The sequence below is a fragment of the Neovison vison genome, chromosome 1 (genome assembly GCF_020171115.1).
Source record: "Neovison vison isolate M4711 chromosome 1, ASM_NN_V1, whole genome shotgun sequence".
NCBI lineage: Eukaryota > Metazoa > Chordata > Mammalia > Carnivora > Mustelidae > Neogale > Neogale vison.
Genome location: NC_058091.1, coordinates 168,529,352 through 168,544,773, shown reverse-complemented (window position 1 = coordinate 168,544,773; position 15,422 = coordinate 168,529,352). Strand labels below are relative to the sequence as shown.

Here is a 15,422-nt window from a genome sequence, read left to right as displayed (position 1 = left end):
TTACTTTCCAAGCTATTCCTTCATTTGAGCCTCAGAATAATTTACTCTGATAAGACAGTTTAGACCAAGGAACTCAGGAAATCAGAGACCCCTCATCCTACAGTAGCCAGAAGCCCTGGAAACAATGTAGAGTTGCGGGTGCTGGCTTGATGTCTACAATTTCAGATGTGATTTCAGCGTTTTCATGTATAAAGTATGGATACCCTCACACAAAAATTATTTTGAGGCTCCAACGAAGCAATGTTGGGGAAAGGATTTTGCAGACTAATGCGCTGTCCAAATGTCGTTCTCCTGAGACTGGACGTGTCATGGAAGGTGTTTCACAAGTTGTGTGAAAGGCATCCATGTGGAAAAGAGCAGGAGCTTGAGTGAACGTACGTTCTCATCAGTAGTTACGTCCTGTGGGTGCATCTAGACTATTTGACTTTGAACTTAATTGCCTGTATTAACCTTCACTGCTGGGCCACCTGTGTCCATCATCCCGTGTGCAGCATCCCTCCCTGGCCCTTATTTCTGTGGGTGGGCACGGGCTGGCGTGGAGAGTGTGTGAAGGACTTTCTGCAGGCAGGCATCAGATTTCAACAGTGACATGACCCCAGTTTTATGGAGATACTGAGTTTCAGTTGTGGAATCTGGACTGAAAGTGACACAGTCAGGTGGGCCTTGGGGTAAACTGGAGGGTATTTGCACCCCCCTGGAGGGGCGGGTGCCCCTCCTCTGGCCGATGGAGACCTTGGGGGAAGGCAGCACTGTGTGGCCAAATCTTCCCGTTTTCTGTCGTCAATTGTTTTTTCCAAATGTGAAACGGTTAGAGTTTTCATCCCTCTGCAACTTCACTGGCTGGCGGGATTCGGGAGTGAGCCTTGGGCCAGCGCTCTGGGCTTCAGTTTTCTCATTTTTGTGATGGTATCGCCTTCCATTGGGTTGTTAGGAGACCAGATGAGGAAATAGAACCCCCAGGCCCCCACACCGGGCCTGGCTGCAGGAATTCGGCGGGAAACGTCAGCCACTTGTGTGCTCTTGCTATCTGGTAATCCCCAGGCTTCAGAGGTTGTAATCCTGGTCCATTTGGGGCCTGTCACCCGTACGATTATAAAGGAATCATGCGATTACGCCGGCCTTTCAAGCTTGGTGATCAAGATCAAACAGAGGGGGTTTGTGTATTAGAAAACGAGAACCATACCTCCCGCCTCCAACTTCATGATTTGAGGGACGCGGTATATTTTCCTTAAAAAGAAATTTCAGGAGGAATACAGGAACTAACTCAAACGAAAAACGTCAACCCAAAGTGTGACAACGAGGCTGATCGTCTAGGTGGTGCCGGACGACCTGGATCGGGGAACACCGCGGTGCCACCGTTTCTCCCGCCACATCCTGCCCGAGCACCATTGGCACCAGACGCCCGGCAGGCTCCACCCCCTCTCCGCTGCTAGCCGCTGGGGGAGGCGGCAGAAAGGGCGGGAGCGCGGGGCCGTGAGGGCACCAAGGTCAAGGGGGAGGGCGGGCCGCGTCCCGGTCCCTTCGAGCTGTGCCGCGGGCCTCGGCGGAACCCTGCGCGCCCGATCTCGGCCGCCGAGTTCTCCCACTTCCAGCCGGGCGACCTTGGTTTGGAGACTTCCTAGAGCCCAGTTTCCTCTTTTGGGAGAACGGAGTGCGCGAAGCTACCGATGCTGGGATGGGGCGCTCCGGCACGAGAGACTGCGGCCTCACGGGGCGGAGAGGAGTGGTCTCCGGCCCCCCGCGGGATTCCGGCTGCCGGCTGCGGGCGCCGCTCAGGAGGAGGTTACGGTCCCGCCTGGCCCCTGCAGCCGTCCGCAGGGCCCTGGCTCGCGCGGATTCTAAAATGAGGACAAAGCCCGCCCGGATTTAGCGTGCGCGCGCCGCTGCGGCCAATGGGACGCCGGCGCGGGGTTGAGTGAAGGGCAGGCGCAGCCAATGATCACGCGCCTTGTTGCGAGGTGCGCCCGGCCCCGGCATTATAAAGAGCGCCACGAGTCGGCATTGTCAGGCGGCGGCACCGCGCGGGCGCCAGTGAGCCTGTCGGTCGGTGGGCTCCGTGCGGCGCGGCGGCGAAGGAGGGCGCGAGGTCGCGGCGGCTCCGTCGGCGGACGGAGGCGAGGCCCGGCAGCGCGGGCGTGAGCGCGGCCGAGCCCGCGGCGCCTTTCCGGCGGGTGGGGACGAGCGGGCCCCGCGGCGTCATCGGCGGCGAGGTGAGCGGCCGGGCCCGCGGGCGGCGGGCGGCGGGCGGGGGGAAGCCTGGGCGGGAGCCGCGCGGGCCTGACGCGCTGGGGCCACTCGTTGCAGGAGCCGCCGCGCCCCGGCCTAGCATGTCGGAAGCGGGTGAGGAGCAGCCCATGGAGACCACGGGCGCCACCGAGAACGGACACGAGGCCGCCCCCGAAGGCGAGTCGCCGGCGGGGGCCGGCACCGGGGCCGCGGCGAGCGCCGGAGGCGGGAGCTCAGCGCCCCCGGCTGGCAACCAGAACGGTGCCGAGGGTGACCAGATCAACGCCAGCAAGAACGAGGAGGACGCGGGGTAGGTGCGGTCGCGGGCCGACCGGGGCGCCGCCTTTGTTCCGGGGCCGCCTTTTGTTGGCGCCACGCGGCGGGGGGAGGGGCGGGCGGGCGGCCGGGGCCTGCTCGAGGCCCGTCGCCCTGCCCCTCCGCGCCCGCCGCGCCGCCGCTCGCGCCGGAGTTTGCAGGAGTTTTGTTGGGTCGACTTTGGCGCCGCCCCGGGGCTGCTCGCGCGGGGCCGGGGGGGCGGGCGGCCCGGAAGGGGCAGTGCGCTCGGACCCGGGGCCAAGCCGGCCTCGGGCTCCGCGGGGCTGCGTGGGCGGAGTTGGCGCGCGCCCCGGCCGTGGCCTCCCTCCCTCCCCCCCACCCCGCGGAGGGCGGAGTCACGGTCTGAACGCGGTCTCCGGCCCCGGAAGCCTGAGTTCCTGGAGAGCGAGCTCTCGGGGGCGGTGGGGGCGGTGAGGCCGGGCCGGGCCGGCGGCTTTCTGTCTTGACTTGCTTGTTAGGCGGATGACTTCGAGTTGTGAAGGTTCGGGGCCTCTGCCCCAGGCCGCAGTGCCCTCCCTTCCGCTGCCCCGTCGGGGACTGCACCGCCTAGAGCTTCTCGCGGCTCACGGTTGTGTGGGAGCGGAGTGAAGATTGGTTGACACTTCCCCAGCGTAGGCCCCTCGGGGCCTCGCGGGGCAGACCCGCGTTCCGGATGGCGGCTTTGCTTACCCGCTAGCGCTGAAGGTGCTGGTGTCAGGGCCGGCCCCAACATCACAGCGCTGTTGTAAGGCTCGTTGGCACGTGTGTCTTTACCATTTCAGAAAAATGTTCGTTGGTGGCCTGAGCTGGGATACCAGCAAAAAAGATCTAAAGGATTACTTTACCAAATTTGGAGAGGTCGTTGATTGTACAATAAAAATGGATCCCAACACTGGCCGGTCAAGAGGGTTTGGGTTTATCCTCTTCAAAGATGCAGCCAGTGTGGAAAAGGTAAGCTGGGCGCTTGATGTCAGCGGCATGAAGTTTGTTCTAGGATAGGGTTCTGAGAGCACGATGAGTTTGTGTGTTCTGTAGGTGCTTGAGGGCTTTGGGAAAAGCAGAGGTGAGGAACTCTGTCTGTTTTTGAGGGGATTAAAAAAATACAGATTAAATGGGCCCAGGAAGATTATACTTGGTGTTTATTGGTTTTTTTGGTGTCACTTCTGGGCAAATCCTTTATCCTGAGGACTAGAATAGAGTCCAAAGTTGCTATGAATGAACTAGGTATTATTTTAGGTCCATTTTACAGAAAACAAAACAAAGGCCCAGAAGTGTAAGTAGAAAGAGTCACAGCCAGAAAGGGCTGGATTCCAACCCTAGCAGCCCACTTCCAGCCTGCCTCACTGCTGCTTAGCTTGTGAAAGAGAGGCTTTGAACTGAGCCAGTGCTCTCTGGGAAAGCGGTGGGGGGGTTGGGGGAGGTCTCTAGGGGCTCAGGTAAGCTAGCTGTACTTGGAAGTTTGGAGATGAAGTTGTGTTGCTAAGTCATGTAGGGGTGGAGTATGAAGGGGGTCAAACACGTTTTGTGTACCACTGTTGGGGTCTTCATGGCTCAAAGAGAGGGGGCTTGTTGAGGGTGGTGCTGTTGAGTTCGAAGCTCATTTTCTTCTGTTGGGACAGGTCCTAGACCAGAAGGAACACAGGCTGGATGGCCGTGTCATTGACCCCAAAAAGGCCATGGCCATGAAGAAGGACCCAGTAAAGAAAATTTTTGTGGGGGGTCTGAACCCTGAAGCCACTGAGGAGAAGATCAGGGAGTACTTTCGAGAGTTCGGGGAGGTGAGTGTGGGACCCTGGTTGGTGGCCTGCTGATTGCCCTGAGGTTGCTCTCCCTGGTCCTAGGCAGCCTTGGCTGGTTATAGCTCTCTGAGGCTTTTTCATTCTGGCCTTCTCGGGTCTTTTCTCCTCAGAGTTCCCTGTAGACCCTGGGGGGTGGGAAGAGGCATTGGTTCTGAGCTTTGCCTACGTTTACAGATTGAGGCCATTGAGCTTCCAATGGATCCAAAGTTGAACAAAAGACGAGGTTTTGTTTTCATCACTTTTAAAGAAGAGGAACCTGTGAAGAAAGTTCTGGAGAAAAAGTTCCATACCATCAGTGGCAGTAAGGTAAGGTGTCTCCAGCTCTGTATCTGGCCTTCTGTTGGTGGAGAGCTGGCTCTTAACAGGTGTGCCTCAGGAGTTGGGCTACCTCTCTGGGGCATTCTGACCCTGCTGGGTGTCTGCAGTGCCTGCTATCCTGATTGGGGCAGATGGTCCCATCCTTCAGGGAGTTCTGGGCTGGTAGACTTGGTAGAAACCCAGGATGTGTGGGAGGCAGGAGAAAGGGTCTTTTCTCTGGGCTAGAATATGTTCACTAGCCCCTTTGATTCCTGATTGAAAGCTAGAGGTTGTGGTGTTCTCCATCTGGAGTCCAAGGTGAATATGGCCTGTACTAAGTCTCAGAAGATTCTAGAACTTCTGTTATTAATGGGTTTGTTTCCTTTGGGTAAAGTTGTTTCTCTTGTGGAGCTTTTTTCTCTCTCCTGTCACAACCAGATCTTTTGTTTGCTTCCACCTGCTCTGGCTCTGGATGTTGGTTTAGTCAGTTCCCACCTCAGATGAGGGTGCTTCCCAAAGCTCCCAGGGTTTTAGTCCACGTGTGTCTGTGGTCAGTTTTGCCTAAGTGAGCGGTGCCTCACGGTGAGAAGTGCCAGCCCTTCCCTCTGAACTCTGGCCAGTAGTGGGGGTGGGGGGTGTCGGGGGTGTCTTTCAGTTCAGGTGTTCTCCAGGTGGCAGAGGAGGCAGTTGAGGGTGTGACTGGCTGGCCGGGTGTGGCAGGTCTGAACCCAGCAGCAGCCAGATAAGGTGGGACAGGTAGGGGGTGGGGCTTCTAGAAGTTTTAATCCTAGCTGGGATGCAGAATTGGGCCCTTAAATTTTATATCAAATGAGTTGAAGTCTAGGTGCAGCAGCTTGGTGAGGGCTGTTCCCCTAGACAGTGACACCCCCACCCCCCCCACCCCCGCTGAATGTGAAATGGCAGGAGGTACCTGTAAGGTAGTCAGTTGCTACTGGTGGTGGGTTTTGAAATAAATGTATTCAGCATTTTTAATTAAACAGAAGACACCAGATGGAATCACTTGGGGAAGATTTCTCGGTTTGTTAGGGTATGCTTGGATGGTGACACATTGTAGAAAATGGTATTTTATAGGTCGTATTTAGGAGAGTGTATGTGTGAGGGTACTTAATCTAAAAAGTAAACTTCTGATTGACTTGGGCAGGAACACTGGATGGGAGGCCCTGAACCTAATCCCATCTGCAGTGGGCAGATTTTTGAGCAAAAAGGAAACTGACTCTTTGGCTCCTTAGAGGACACAGACATCTATCTGGCCCTTCCCACCAACAGGCCAGTGGTTGGGAGAAGGGGAGGGGAGAGCAGGGAGGCCCAGGGAAGCCCCGCCTTGAGCCTCAGTGGCTTCCTTCCTCAAAGCCAGAGGTCAGAAGCACAGCCTCAGCCTGTTGGAGTGGGATGCTTCATTTCTTCTGTAAAGGAAAGAAAAAAAAAATAAGTTTCCCCCCACTTCTTTCTCTCTAAGGTCCCTGATCTGAGAAGCCAGCTCTGAGGCCTCTTTCCCAGGAGGACGGGGCTGGCCTCAGAACTGCCCACCTGGTGTGGAATCAGGCTATGCTGGGTTGGCCTCGGCCTCAGGCTCACTGGGCCTCCTCCCAGTTGTTCGATCTGGGCTGCCATCAGCAGGCCTCAAATTACAGCTGTCACCCCAATAAGTTCTCTAGGGAAAGGTTTTGGCCCAAAGGCCCTAGTGAGTCCTGATCCAGAGATTTTATTTGTGGTCCCGAGGGTTTCTAGCCCAAATGTGGCTTCCACTTAAGCATGTTTTGTTTTGAACTTTTTTAAAAGATTGATTTTATTTTATTTTATTTATTTTATTTTTTTAAAGATTTTATTTATTTATTTGACAGAGATTACAAGTAGGCAGAGAGGCAGGCAGAGAGAGAGGAGGAAGCAGGCTCCCTGCTGAGCAGAGAGCCCGATGCGGGACTCAATCCCAGGACCCTGAGATCATGACCTGAGCCGAAGGCAGCGGCTTAAACTACTGAGCCACCCAGGCGCCCCAATTGATTTTATTTTAGAGACTGAGTGCACACGCCTGTTGGCAGAGAGGGAGAAACTTCAGCAGGTTTCACTCCACGTGTAGCCCCATGCAGGACTCAATCTCCTGACTCTGAGATCATAACCTGAGCCAAAAGCAAGAGTTGGGATGCTTCACCTGTGTCCCCCAGGTGCCCCAGGCAGATTTTGTATTGAGCTTTTAGTCCCCATGGGCCATCTGAGTCTCCATCAACAAAGGTCTTTGTCCATGGCCTTGTCCCAAGCTTGTCGCAGTGGTCTGACCCATTGTCCTCTCTTCTTGCAGTGTGAGATCAAGGTGGCCCAGCCCAAAGAAGTCTATCAGCAGCAGCAGTACGGCTCTGGGGGCCGTGGGAACCGCAACCGAGGGAACAGAGGCAGCGGCGGTGGCGGTGGAAGCGGAGGTGAGTGGAACCTGGCTGAGCAAAGACGGGGCCCTGCCTGCATGGAGCCCCCGTGCCTGTCTGGTGGGGGGGGCGTTCTCGCTGGCCTCCGGCGTTTGGTGCACCAGGCCCAGCAGGTCATGTTGGCGCTGCTGTGGCTGCTGCTTGGTGTGGAAGAGCCTGGCTCTTGCGGCCTGGAGCCCAGGGCAGAGGGGCCTTTGCATTGCAGTCAGGGTGCTGGGGTGGCGGGCCTGAGGGGCATGGTGGGCTGGGTGGCGGGCCTGAGTCTCGGTACACCCGTGGGCGGGTGGGCAGAAGGTAGGGCAGGGCTGTGCCGGGCACTTTATCTCCTTCTGTCCAGGCCCCTCGGACTCCAAAGCCTAAATGTCCTCCTTTTTAGGGCCGAGCTGCCAGGGAGTGTGGGGGTGAGGAGAGGGAGATGTGAGAGAGTGAGCTCCTGCTTATTTGCCCCAAGTGCAGTTAGCCGGCAGGGCCCTCCTGGCCCTCAGAGCCCTGGCTTGGGCCTCACCTGCAGGGCGGGGCCCAGGGCCCCTGACCCCATACAGCAACCCCCTGGTTTCGACCTGAGTTGCTATAGTGAGCCCGCCACCCGAAGGGCAGGATTTCCTCCATCCTCGCTCCTGCGTGTGCTAAATGGTCCCTGGGCCCCTGGGCCCTGCTCCCCCCACAGGTCAGAGTCAGAGTTGGAATCAGGGCTACGGCAGCTACTGGAACCAGGGCTACGGCTACCAGCAGGGCTACGGGCCCGGCTATGGCGGCTACGACTACTCGCCCTATGGCTATTACGGCTACGGCCCCGGCTACGACTACAGTAAGTAGGAGAGAGGGAGGCCCTGGCCGCTCACCTCCAACCCCGGGAGGCAGGACAGACAGTGCAGGGGCCACTGGCAGCAGGGGCTTTGGAGTCGGACAGGCTGGGCTTGGGGGCCCGGTGCGGCCACCACAGGAGGAGGCACTTGAGCCTCTGGGCCTCAGGAAGGCAGGGCGTGGCCCCCTCTGTGCTGGCCAGGGGTACGGGCTCCAGTGTGGTGGTACAGCAGGCGCCAGGCTCGGGGAGGGCTCGGGCAGACGGCACCACGACCCATGCATGGCCTTCTTGTCCCCAGGTCAGGGTGGCACGAACTACGGGAAGAGCCAGCGCCGCGGTGGCCACCAGAACAACTACAAGCCGTACTGAGGCCGTGGCCGGACGCCCGCCCGCACACGCTCTGTCCGGATCTTGAGTGAACACAATTATGTACCAAATTTAACCTGGCGTACTTTCTATGGCCTGTCCCATGTGCATCTTATTTAAAATTTCCCCCTTGGAAATCACTCTCCTGTTGACTATTTCCAGAGCTCTAGTTGTCGTAGGCAGCGTGTGGGGGTCTCTGAGGCCAGAGCGGCGTTGGAGGGCTAGTTTTAGGCCCGGGTCCCCCAGGGCCGGCTGGGAGGGTCCGCTGCCTGCCACCGCCCGCAGCCTGGACCTGTGGACCCTGGTTGTAAAGAGTAAACTGTATCTTAGGAAACCAGTGTCACCTTTTTTTCACCTTTTAATTTTATATTATTTGTGTCATACATTTCCTGTTAATGGAAGTGTTAATTTTACTGTACTTTTTGGTACCTTTTGGGAATCTAATGTATTGTAAGGTATTTTACACGTGTCCTGATTTTGCCACGACCTGGATATTGAAGCTATCCAAGCTTTTGAAATAAAAATTTAAAAACCCCCAAAGCCTGGGTGAGTGTGGGACATGCTGTGAAGAGCGGGGAAGGGCCAGGCGCTCCTGAGCCTTCGAGGCTCTAGTTGCCTCTATGACCAGACAGCAGTCCAGGCAAGCGGAGCCTGGACGCCGGGCACTGCTTGTAAGGATGGGGCCTGCCTAGGACTTGAGCCCTTTTAGAGGAAGTTTTAAAGGACTTCTGACTGGAGGCAGCAGCTTCAAGGGGGTGAAGGAGGTACTGTGAGGGGTGCTGCTCCCAGAGCAGGGGGGCTGCGGCAGCTGCAGCTGTCTCTCCTGGGCACCTGGAAGTGGGATTTGGTCTCCTAGCCGAGGACAGTGGGAATGTGCCCAGGAAGGCAGTATCCTAGGGGCCAGATGGACTGAACACAAAGTGCCCCCTCCTGGGTGGCCCAGAACAGTTTCACCCCCTGTGGCAGAGTTGAGCTGCTGGCTGGACTGGGGCACACCCCAGGGCAGGTGGTTGAGCCCTCAGACTAGCAAAGACTTGTTTTCCATTCCTTCTAGAAGGAGAACTGGCTCAGGGAGGAAGGTGCTAGTCCTGCCTTTCCCGTCAGCTATGGGGAGATGTTTCTGAAGAAAACCTGGTTAAGAGCAAGGTTTGGCTTGCTGAGGGTGAGGGCCACAGCCATGGGTCATGAGGAGCAAGGCCTACTCACCCAAGGAAGGAGGACACAAATGCCAGGGCTGGTTCAGGGCCGGAGCCTCAGTGTCTCACAACTTCTCACCTTTTTTTCCATGTCTGAAAAACAGCACAAAGCCCCCGGCCCCGTACCCCCACAAGTGCTTAGCCTTTCTCCAGCATCCAAGCTTTTTGGACTCCTTGTCCAGCCCTTTGACCAAGTGCACAAACCACAGGGTCAGCAACACTCCCCAAAGGACAAAGCCAGATGTCAGATAGGTTGCCCCAAACATTCAGGCTCAGTGGCAGCCCCTCTGCCCAGGAAAGTAAAGGCAAGTCTGTGCCTGCCCAGCCCCTCCTCCCGTGGCCTCCCCACAAACACCCTACTTCTTCCAGGGAACCCACCTGCAGAGGTGGAGGAGAGGGAGGGGTGCCTGCCAGGAGGTGGGATTTTGCCACCGCCCACCCCTGCCCGTGTGGCATAGCAGAGACCTGTCTGTTTCCGTTGTTCCAGGTGGCCTGGCGAGTGCATTTAGGGCAGACCCCACACTGATCTGACATTCCTAAGGGGCTGGAAACCTAGGGAAGAATTTCCTATTGCATTTCATCAATCCTGGGTGCAAATCTCAGTCCAGCACCTTAGCTGCTGAGGGGGACACTAGCCTTCAAGGAGAGCGCAATGTTCCTGCCATATAAATCCCTGCTGTGTCACTAGGTGGTTGCCTTGCCTCGTGTCACGTCCACGCTGGTGCTAATCAGGCAGGATGGCTACTCAGGGCTCAGGAAGGCCCTCCACGCCACAGCTCCTTGTTCCCTGCGCTGTCCCAAAGACTCCCGGCTCACTGTGGAGTCTCCTTCCCAGGCACTCTGGAAGGTCCTAGCTCCTGGCCGCAGGTTGGGCTCAAGAGACATGGTCAGCTGCTCCTCGGGACCCCAACTCACCTGTCAGGATGGTATCCATCTTTGCCACCACGTGTCGTGCGTTGTCCACACTGAAGCACATTGGGGGTTTAAATTTCAGAACGTTCCGCCCAGGGCCATCTGTGCTCAGCAAAATGTAGTTCTCTTTCAGCCTGTGAGCATAGGACATGGCAAGGCCCTATGGCCCAGCAGCCAAGGAACCCTTCACAGAGCCTCAAAGTCTGTCCTGGCTTCAGCCAACCAGCCCCTGGGAGCCCCACCCCAGTCCAGGTCCCACAGGGACACAGCACTGGCCACCAACTCCCGAACTGCCTGCCTACCGGTCCTTGTTCACCCAGCACTAAGGGCTCCGGTGTGGGGTGCCCTGCACCTGGCCCTGAGCCTGCCACCCTCCATCCCACCCCTACCCCAAGCAGGGGCCTCCTCTCATCCAGCCCTGGAGTCCCGGCCTGAGCCATGACAGGCTGTGGCTAGGACGTGGCCAGCCAGCATTCCTGCACCGCACCGATGCTGCTGGGCTGATACAGCAAACCCCTGTGCCCCCTCCCCAGCTCCAGGAACTTCTCTGCCAGCCCGGTTCTGCTTCCTGCCCCAGAGTCATCTGGACATCTCAGAGGACTCTGCAGTTTTCATTTCCAGTTCGTTCTAGGAAGATAGCTTCACCTCCTTAATAGTAATGGTACCTAAGGACAGTAACAGTCCACGTTTGCACTTCAACCTGGGAAGGTCATTTGGTCAGAAAGAAAGGGTCTGAGGTGATCGTATTTACATTCTGACCCTGACTTCCATTCTCTCTCATTTATTCCCTGGGGCAGGGGTGGGGTCCTCCAGATGCCTGTACCCAGACAAGGAGCAGGAGACCTGTCTGTACCAAAGAAAACCTGGCTGCTGTGCCCATTGGGAGCCCCAAGTCTGGCTCTGCCACGGGCCCTGGCATGGCCGTGAAAGTAGCAGCTTCCCGGGGGCAGCCAGGCGCTGTGGGATGTGGCTTCATGGTCTCTGAGCCCCTGTGGTGCTCGCATCCTCGGCTGGGAACGGCCCACACCCATCTGAGGCCCTGCCGCCAGGCACTGGCCACCAAGCGGACCTGGCCGCTTTATCAGTGTGTGGAGTCGGGGTCGGGGTACACAGAAGGGGGGCCCCTTCCCCGCTCTGGCCCTGATGGACCAGGGACACAGTGGCAATGGCAGAAGCAGGCCAGCAGTTCCTTCCCAGTCAGGGGACACTGCAGAGGCAACTCGGTTCGAGAAATAGTACCTGGACACCACGTAGTTCGCTTCCTCAGTTGCTGGTGTCCTGGTCGCTGTGTCTTTGATCAGGTCCACACCGATAAAGAGCCCGATGCCCCTGGAACAGAAAGGCGACATCTTAGGAAGCCAGGCCAGAGGGGCCGTGGGCCCTTGTGCTCCCCCTCTGGCTGGGCCTGCCCAAAGCACCAGTCCTGTGCCTCCGCTTCCTGGGGAGCCTGAGGGCTGCACAACCCTTGGAGGGTGGAGGGTGGTGACCCAGTGCCAGCAAGTGACTTTGAGGAGAGGGGCCCTAGCTGTGACAGAGGAAAGGTTGGGGGCCAGGGCTGTCTGCCCCCGGTTTCTCCTTCCCTAGAAGCGCCATCTCGGGCAGCAGCACCCCTCAGAGCTTTAGTTCCTCCTCTGTGGAGAGGGTTGACAATGAGGTGACAAAAGAAACCATGCTTGGCCCCGGGTTGGTGTTCAGTTAGCAGGTAAGGAGTGCTGCCCGAGCCTCACCTGACGTCACCGATGATGGGATGCTTGGCTTTCTGCTGTCGGAGGAGCTCCATGAGGACACTGCCCACAGAGGCAGCGTGAGCCCGCAGCTGCTCCTTCTCTAGAACGTCCAGGACGGCCAGGCCCACGGCACAGGACACCGGGCTGCCCCCAAACTGAGTCAGGGGACAAAAGGTGGGTCAGAGGCCCAGAAAAGTGGGACCTGCTCCAGGGAGCGTGAGGGCTGCAGAAGGCCACACACATTCCAAGGGCAGTGACAGGCACAGGCCTGAAGCCCATAGAACTCCCGAGTACTTGGGGATAGACGGGGTTCTCCCGAAGCCTCCACAGGCTGTCCTCTTGCCTTTCCCAGTGCTAATGTGACTAGGACTCAAGGAAGCCACGCCAGGGGGTACAGAAGGATCCTCAAGAGGCAGAATTGGAGGAGAGGCTGTACTGTGCATTCCCACAGAGCTGCCTTCCGCTGAGAGGCTGTAAGGTTGGGGGGGCGGCGGGGGGAGATGTCCCCTCCGGACACCTGGGAGCTCTTGCACCCTTTCTCCCACCGGCCCTGCAGGTGTCCGAAGGGGGACCTGTGTTACAGAGAGGGAAGAGTAAGGGTGTCTTTTGCAGACCATCTTTTTAATTTTTTAAAACTATATTTAAAAAGAAAACTTTACCGAAGTAGAGTTTACACACAATAAGCTACAAATACTTACAGCACATCTAGTTCAGTGCGATGAGACAAGTACGTATACCCGTGGTGCTCCCACCACAATGAAGAGACAGGACATTTCCATCCCATCCCAAAGATCCTTGTGCCCCTCCACTGCTGGCTCAGGTGACCACTGACCTGCTTTCCGTCACCATAGTTTTGCTGTTTCTGGAATGTTCTCTCCTGTGCCTGGGTGCTTCTGCTTAGCATGTTTTTGTGATTTCCCATCTCGTCCTGTGTCTCAGTATTATGTTCCTATTACTGGTACACGGAATCCCACTGTACAGACATACCATTCTTTGTTTCTCTAATCTCCTGTTAATGGTCCCTTGGATTCTTTTGATTTTTGGCTATTATGAATAAAGCTGTTTAAGAATATTTATAACAAATCTTGGTGTGAACAGATGTCCTCATTCCTCCTGGGTAAATATCTAGGAGTGGAATTGCTGGGTTGTAATCATAAATGCAGACTTGGCTTCATAAAAAACTGAAACTTTCCCGAGGTGCTTGTATCATGTTCTGTTCCCACCACTAGCCTACAAAATTCCAGGAGAGCTCCCATCCTCAAAATGATTTGGAATTGTCAGTCTTTGACTGTAGCCATCCTAACGGGTGTCTGGTTGTGTCCTGTAGATCATCTTCAAACTGGGTGAGCAGAGCCCCGTATCTGAGATCATAAAAAGCCATGAGGCAGATTTCTGATATGTCCAAATTATGTGTGGAATGGACACACAGGATGGACTGAGGCTACTTACTGTATAATACTATTAACCATGAACTTGTTAAAAGGTGGAGTGTAGGTATTAATAGCATCTTTTGTTTAACCCACTGAGCCACCTAGGCGCCCCAATAGCATCTTTTGTTTAGAATCATGACACGGCCAAGGCAATGAATGCTGAACTACCACGGTAGGTAGGTCGTTGTCCCAAGATCACCCCAGAGGAGCAACAGGAAGAAAATGAATAAGTTCTGACAGAGTCCTGGGAATTCAGAAGGTCATGTCTACACAGAGGGATATGTGCACACCCTGTGCCTTATGCATGTTCAGGAAGGACCTGAAAAGCTCTAAGCTCTGGCCATTGGCTGCCTTGAGGCTCTGCAGAAGGAGGAAGGAAAGGCTGAGACAGCTCTAAGCTGCTTGGCTGAGTAGTAGTCAAGGCATGGAACCTTCTGTCTCACACACATGGCACCACTTGTCAAAGGCATCGAAGGAGCTATCTGTCCAATCACGAGATGATCACTAAGCCAACCAAGCAAAGACTACAAACTTTATACAGTTCAGAAAAGGCACTAAACGAACAACAATAAAAACACCATACGGAGGGAATATGATTTCTAAAGTTGACAGAATATATTACTTAACATGTCCAGTTTCAAGAGAAAATCATGAAACTTCCAAGCAAAGAAGAAAGCATAACCCATATATGGGGGTGAGGAACAGTCCCATAGACACTGTCCCTGAGGAAGCTGAGATAGAGATCTTCTTAGACAAAGACATTAAATCAGATGTTATGCTTGTATTAAAACAACTAAATGAAACCATATTGCAAGAACTCAAAAGCAAAGCATGAAGACAATGTCTCAGCAAACATGAATATCACTGAAGAGAAATTTTAAAAAAGAACTACAGAGAAATTCTGGAGTTGAAAAGCACAGTAAGTGTAATGAAAAATTCACCAGACAGGCTCAACAACAGATTTGGGCAAACAGATGAAGGAATCAGCAAATTTGAAGATAATGTCAACTGAGACTGTCCAGTCTGAAAACCAGAAAGAGGAAATGAATAGAGCTTCCACAGCCTGTGGGACACAATGAAGCAAACCAACATATGGGGAAGGGGTCCCAGAGGAGAGGAGAGGGAAAGACACCCAAAGACAAAGAATGTGGGAGAAATGGGTAAAGGTGGTCAAAAGGCAACACATTTCCAGTTATCAAATAAGTAGGTCATGGGGATGTAATGAACAGCATGGTGACTACAGCTAGGAATATTGTATTATATATTTGAAAGTTGCTAAGACAGACCTTTTTAATTTAATTAGCCAACATACAGTACACCATCGGTTTCAGATGTAGAGGTAATTCACCAGCTGCATATAACACTCAGTGCTCATCATATCATGTGCCCTACTTAATGCCCACCACCCAGTTATCCCATCTGCCCCTGCCCCCAACAACTCTGTTTGTTTCCTAGAGTTAAGAGACTCTCATGGTTAAAACAGATCTTCAAAGTTCTCTTCATAAGGAAAAAAACTCTTAACTATGTGATGATGGATGCTAACTAGACTTGTGATCATTTCACAAGATACACAAATAACTGAATCATTATGTTGTGCGAGACTAATAGAATACTGTATGCCAATTATGTCTCAGTGGATAAAAGACAAACCTGCAGTAAGCAAGAGACAACAGATTTGTCTTGTGCAGGAGCTGGGCGACAAGATTAACAGCTGAGTCCTCATCAGATACCATGAAGGCCAGACGCAGTGGGATGACATATTTAAAGTAATCAAAGAAAAAGACTGCCAGTCAAAAATTCTACATAAAAGCATCCTTTCAAAATGGGGAAACTAAGACAATTCCAGACAAATAAAAACTGAATGTGTCCCAAACATATACTTCACAAAAAATACTAATGGTATGTTTTCAG

At 54.7% G+C, this 15,422-nt stretch overlaps 2 protein-coding genes across 3 annotated transcripts in view; one reads left to right on the top strand and one right to left on the bottom strand.

Moving 5' to 3' along the window:
• Positions 1-2,304: 2,304 nt before the first annotated feature.
• On the top strand, positions 2,305-8,786 carry HNRNPAB (heterogeneous nuclear ribonucleoprotein A/B). 2 transcript variants are annotated; one of them, XM_044262850.1, is made up of 7 exons: positions 2,305-2,536; positions 3,324-3,492; positions 4,161-4,319; positions 4,515-4,646; positions 6,955-7,072; positions 7,743-7,883; positions 8,179-8,786. In XM_044262850.1, exons 1-7 carry the CDS (start codon positions 2,328-2,330, stop codon positions 8,247-8,249), a joined length of 999 nt encoding a protein of 332 aa, XP_044118785.1. In that variant the 5' UTR covers positions 2,305-2,327; the 3' UTR covers positions 8,250-8,786. The 2 variants fall into 2 exon arrangements, with proteins under 2 accessions (XP_044118785.1, XP_044118794.1); XM_044262859.1 differs by lacking the exon at positions 7,743-7,883.
• PHYKPL (5-phosphohydroxy-L-lysine phospho-lyase) overlaps positions 5,597-15,422 on the bottom strand; it is a 35,802-nt gene continuing 25,976 nt past the window's right edge. The window contains exons 9-13 of the mRNA XM_044262837.1: positions 12,082-12,236; positions 11,594-11,683; positions 10,358-10,488; positions 9,453-9,535; positions 5,597-6,061 (exon numbers count right to left, since the gene is read on the bottom strand). Of these exons, the coding sequence (XP_044118772.1) occupies positions 9,486-9,535; positions 10,358-10,488; positions 11,594-11,683; positions 12,082-12,236 (426 nt within the window). The 3' untranslated portion in view covers positions 5,597-6,061; positions 9,453-9,485. The remainder of the gene's footprint in view (positions 6,062-9,452; positions 9,536-10,357; positions 10,489-11,593; positions 11,684-12,081; positions 12,237-15,422) is intronic.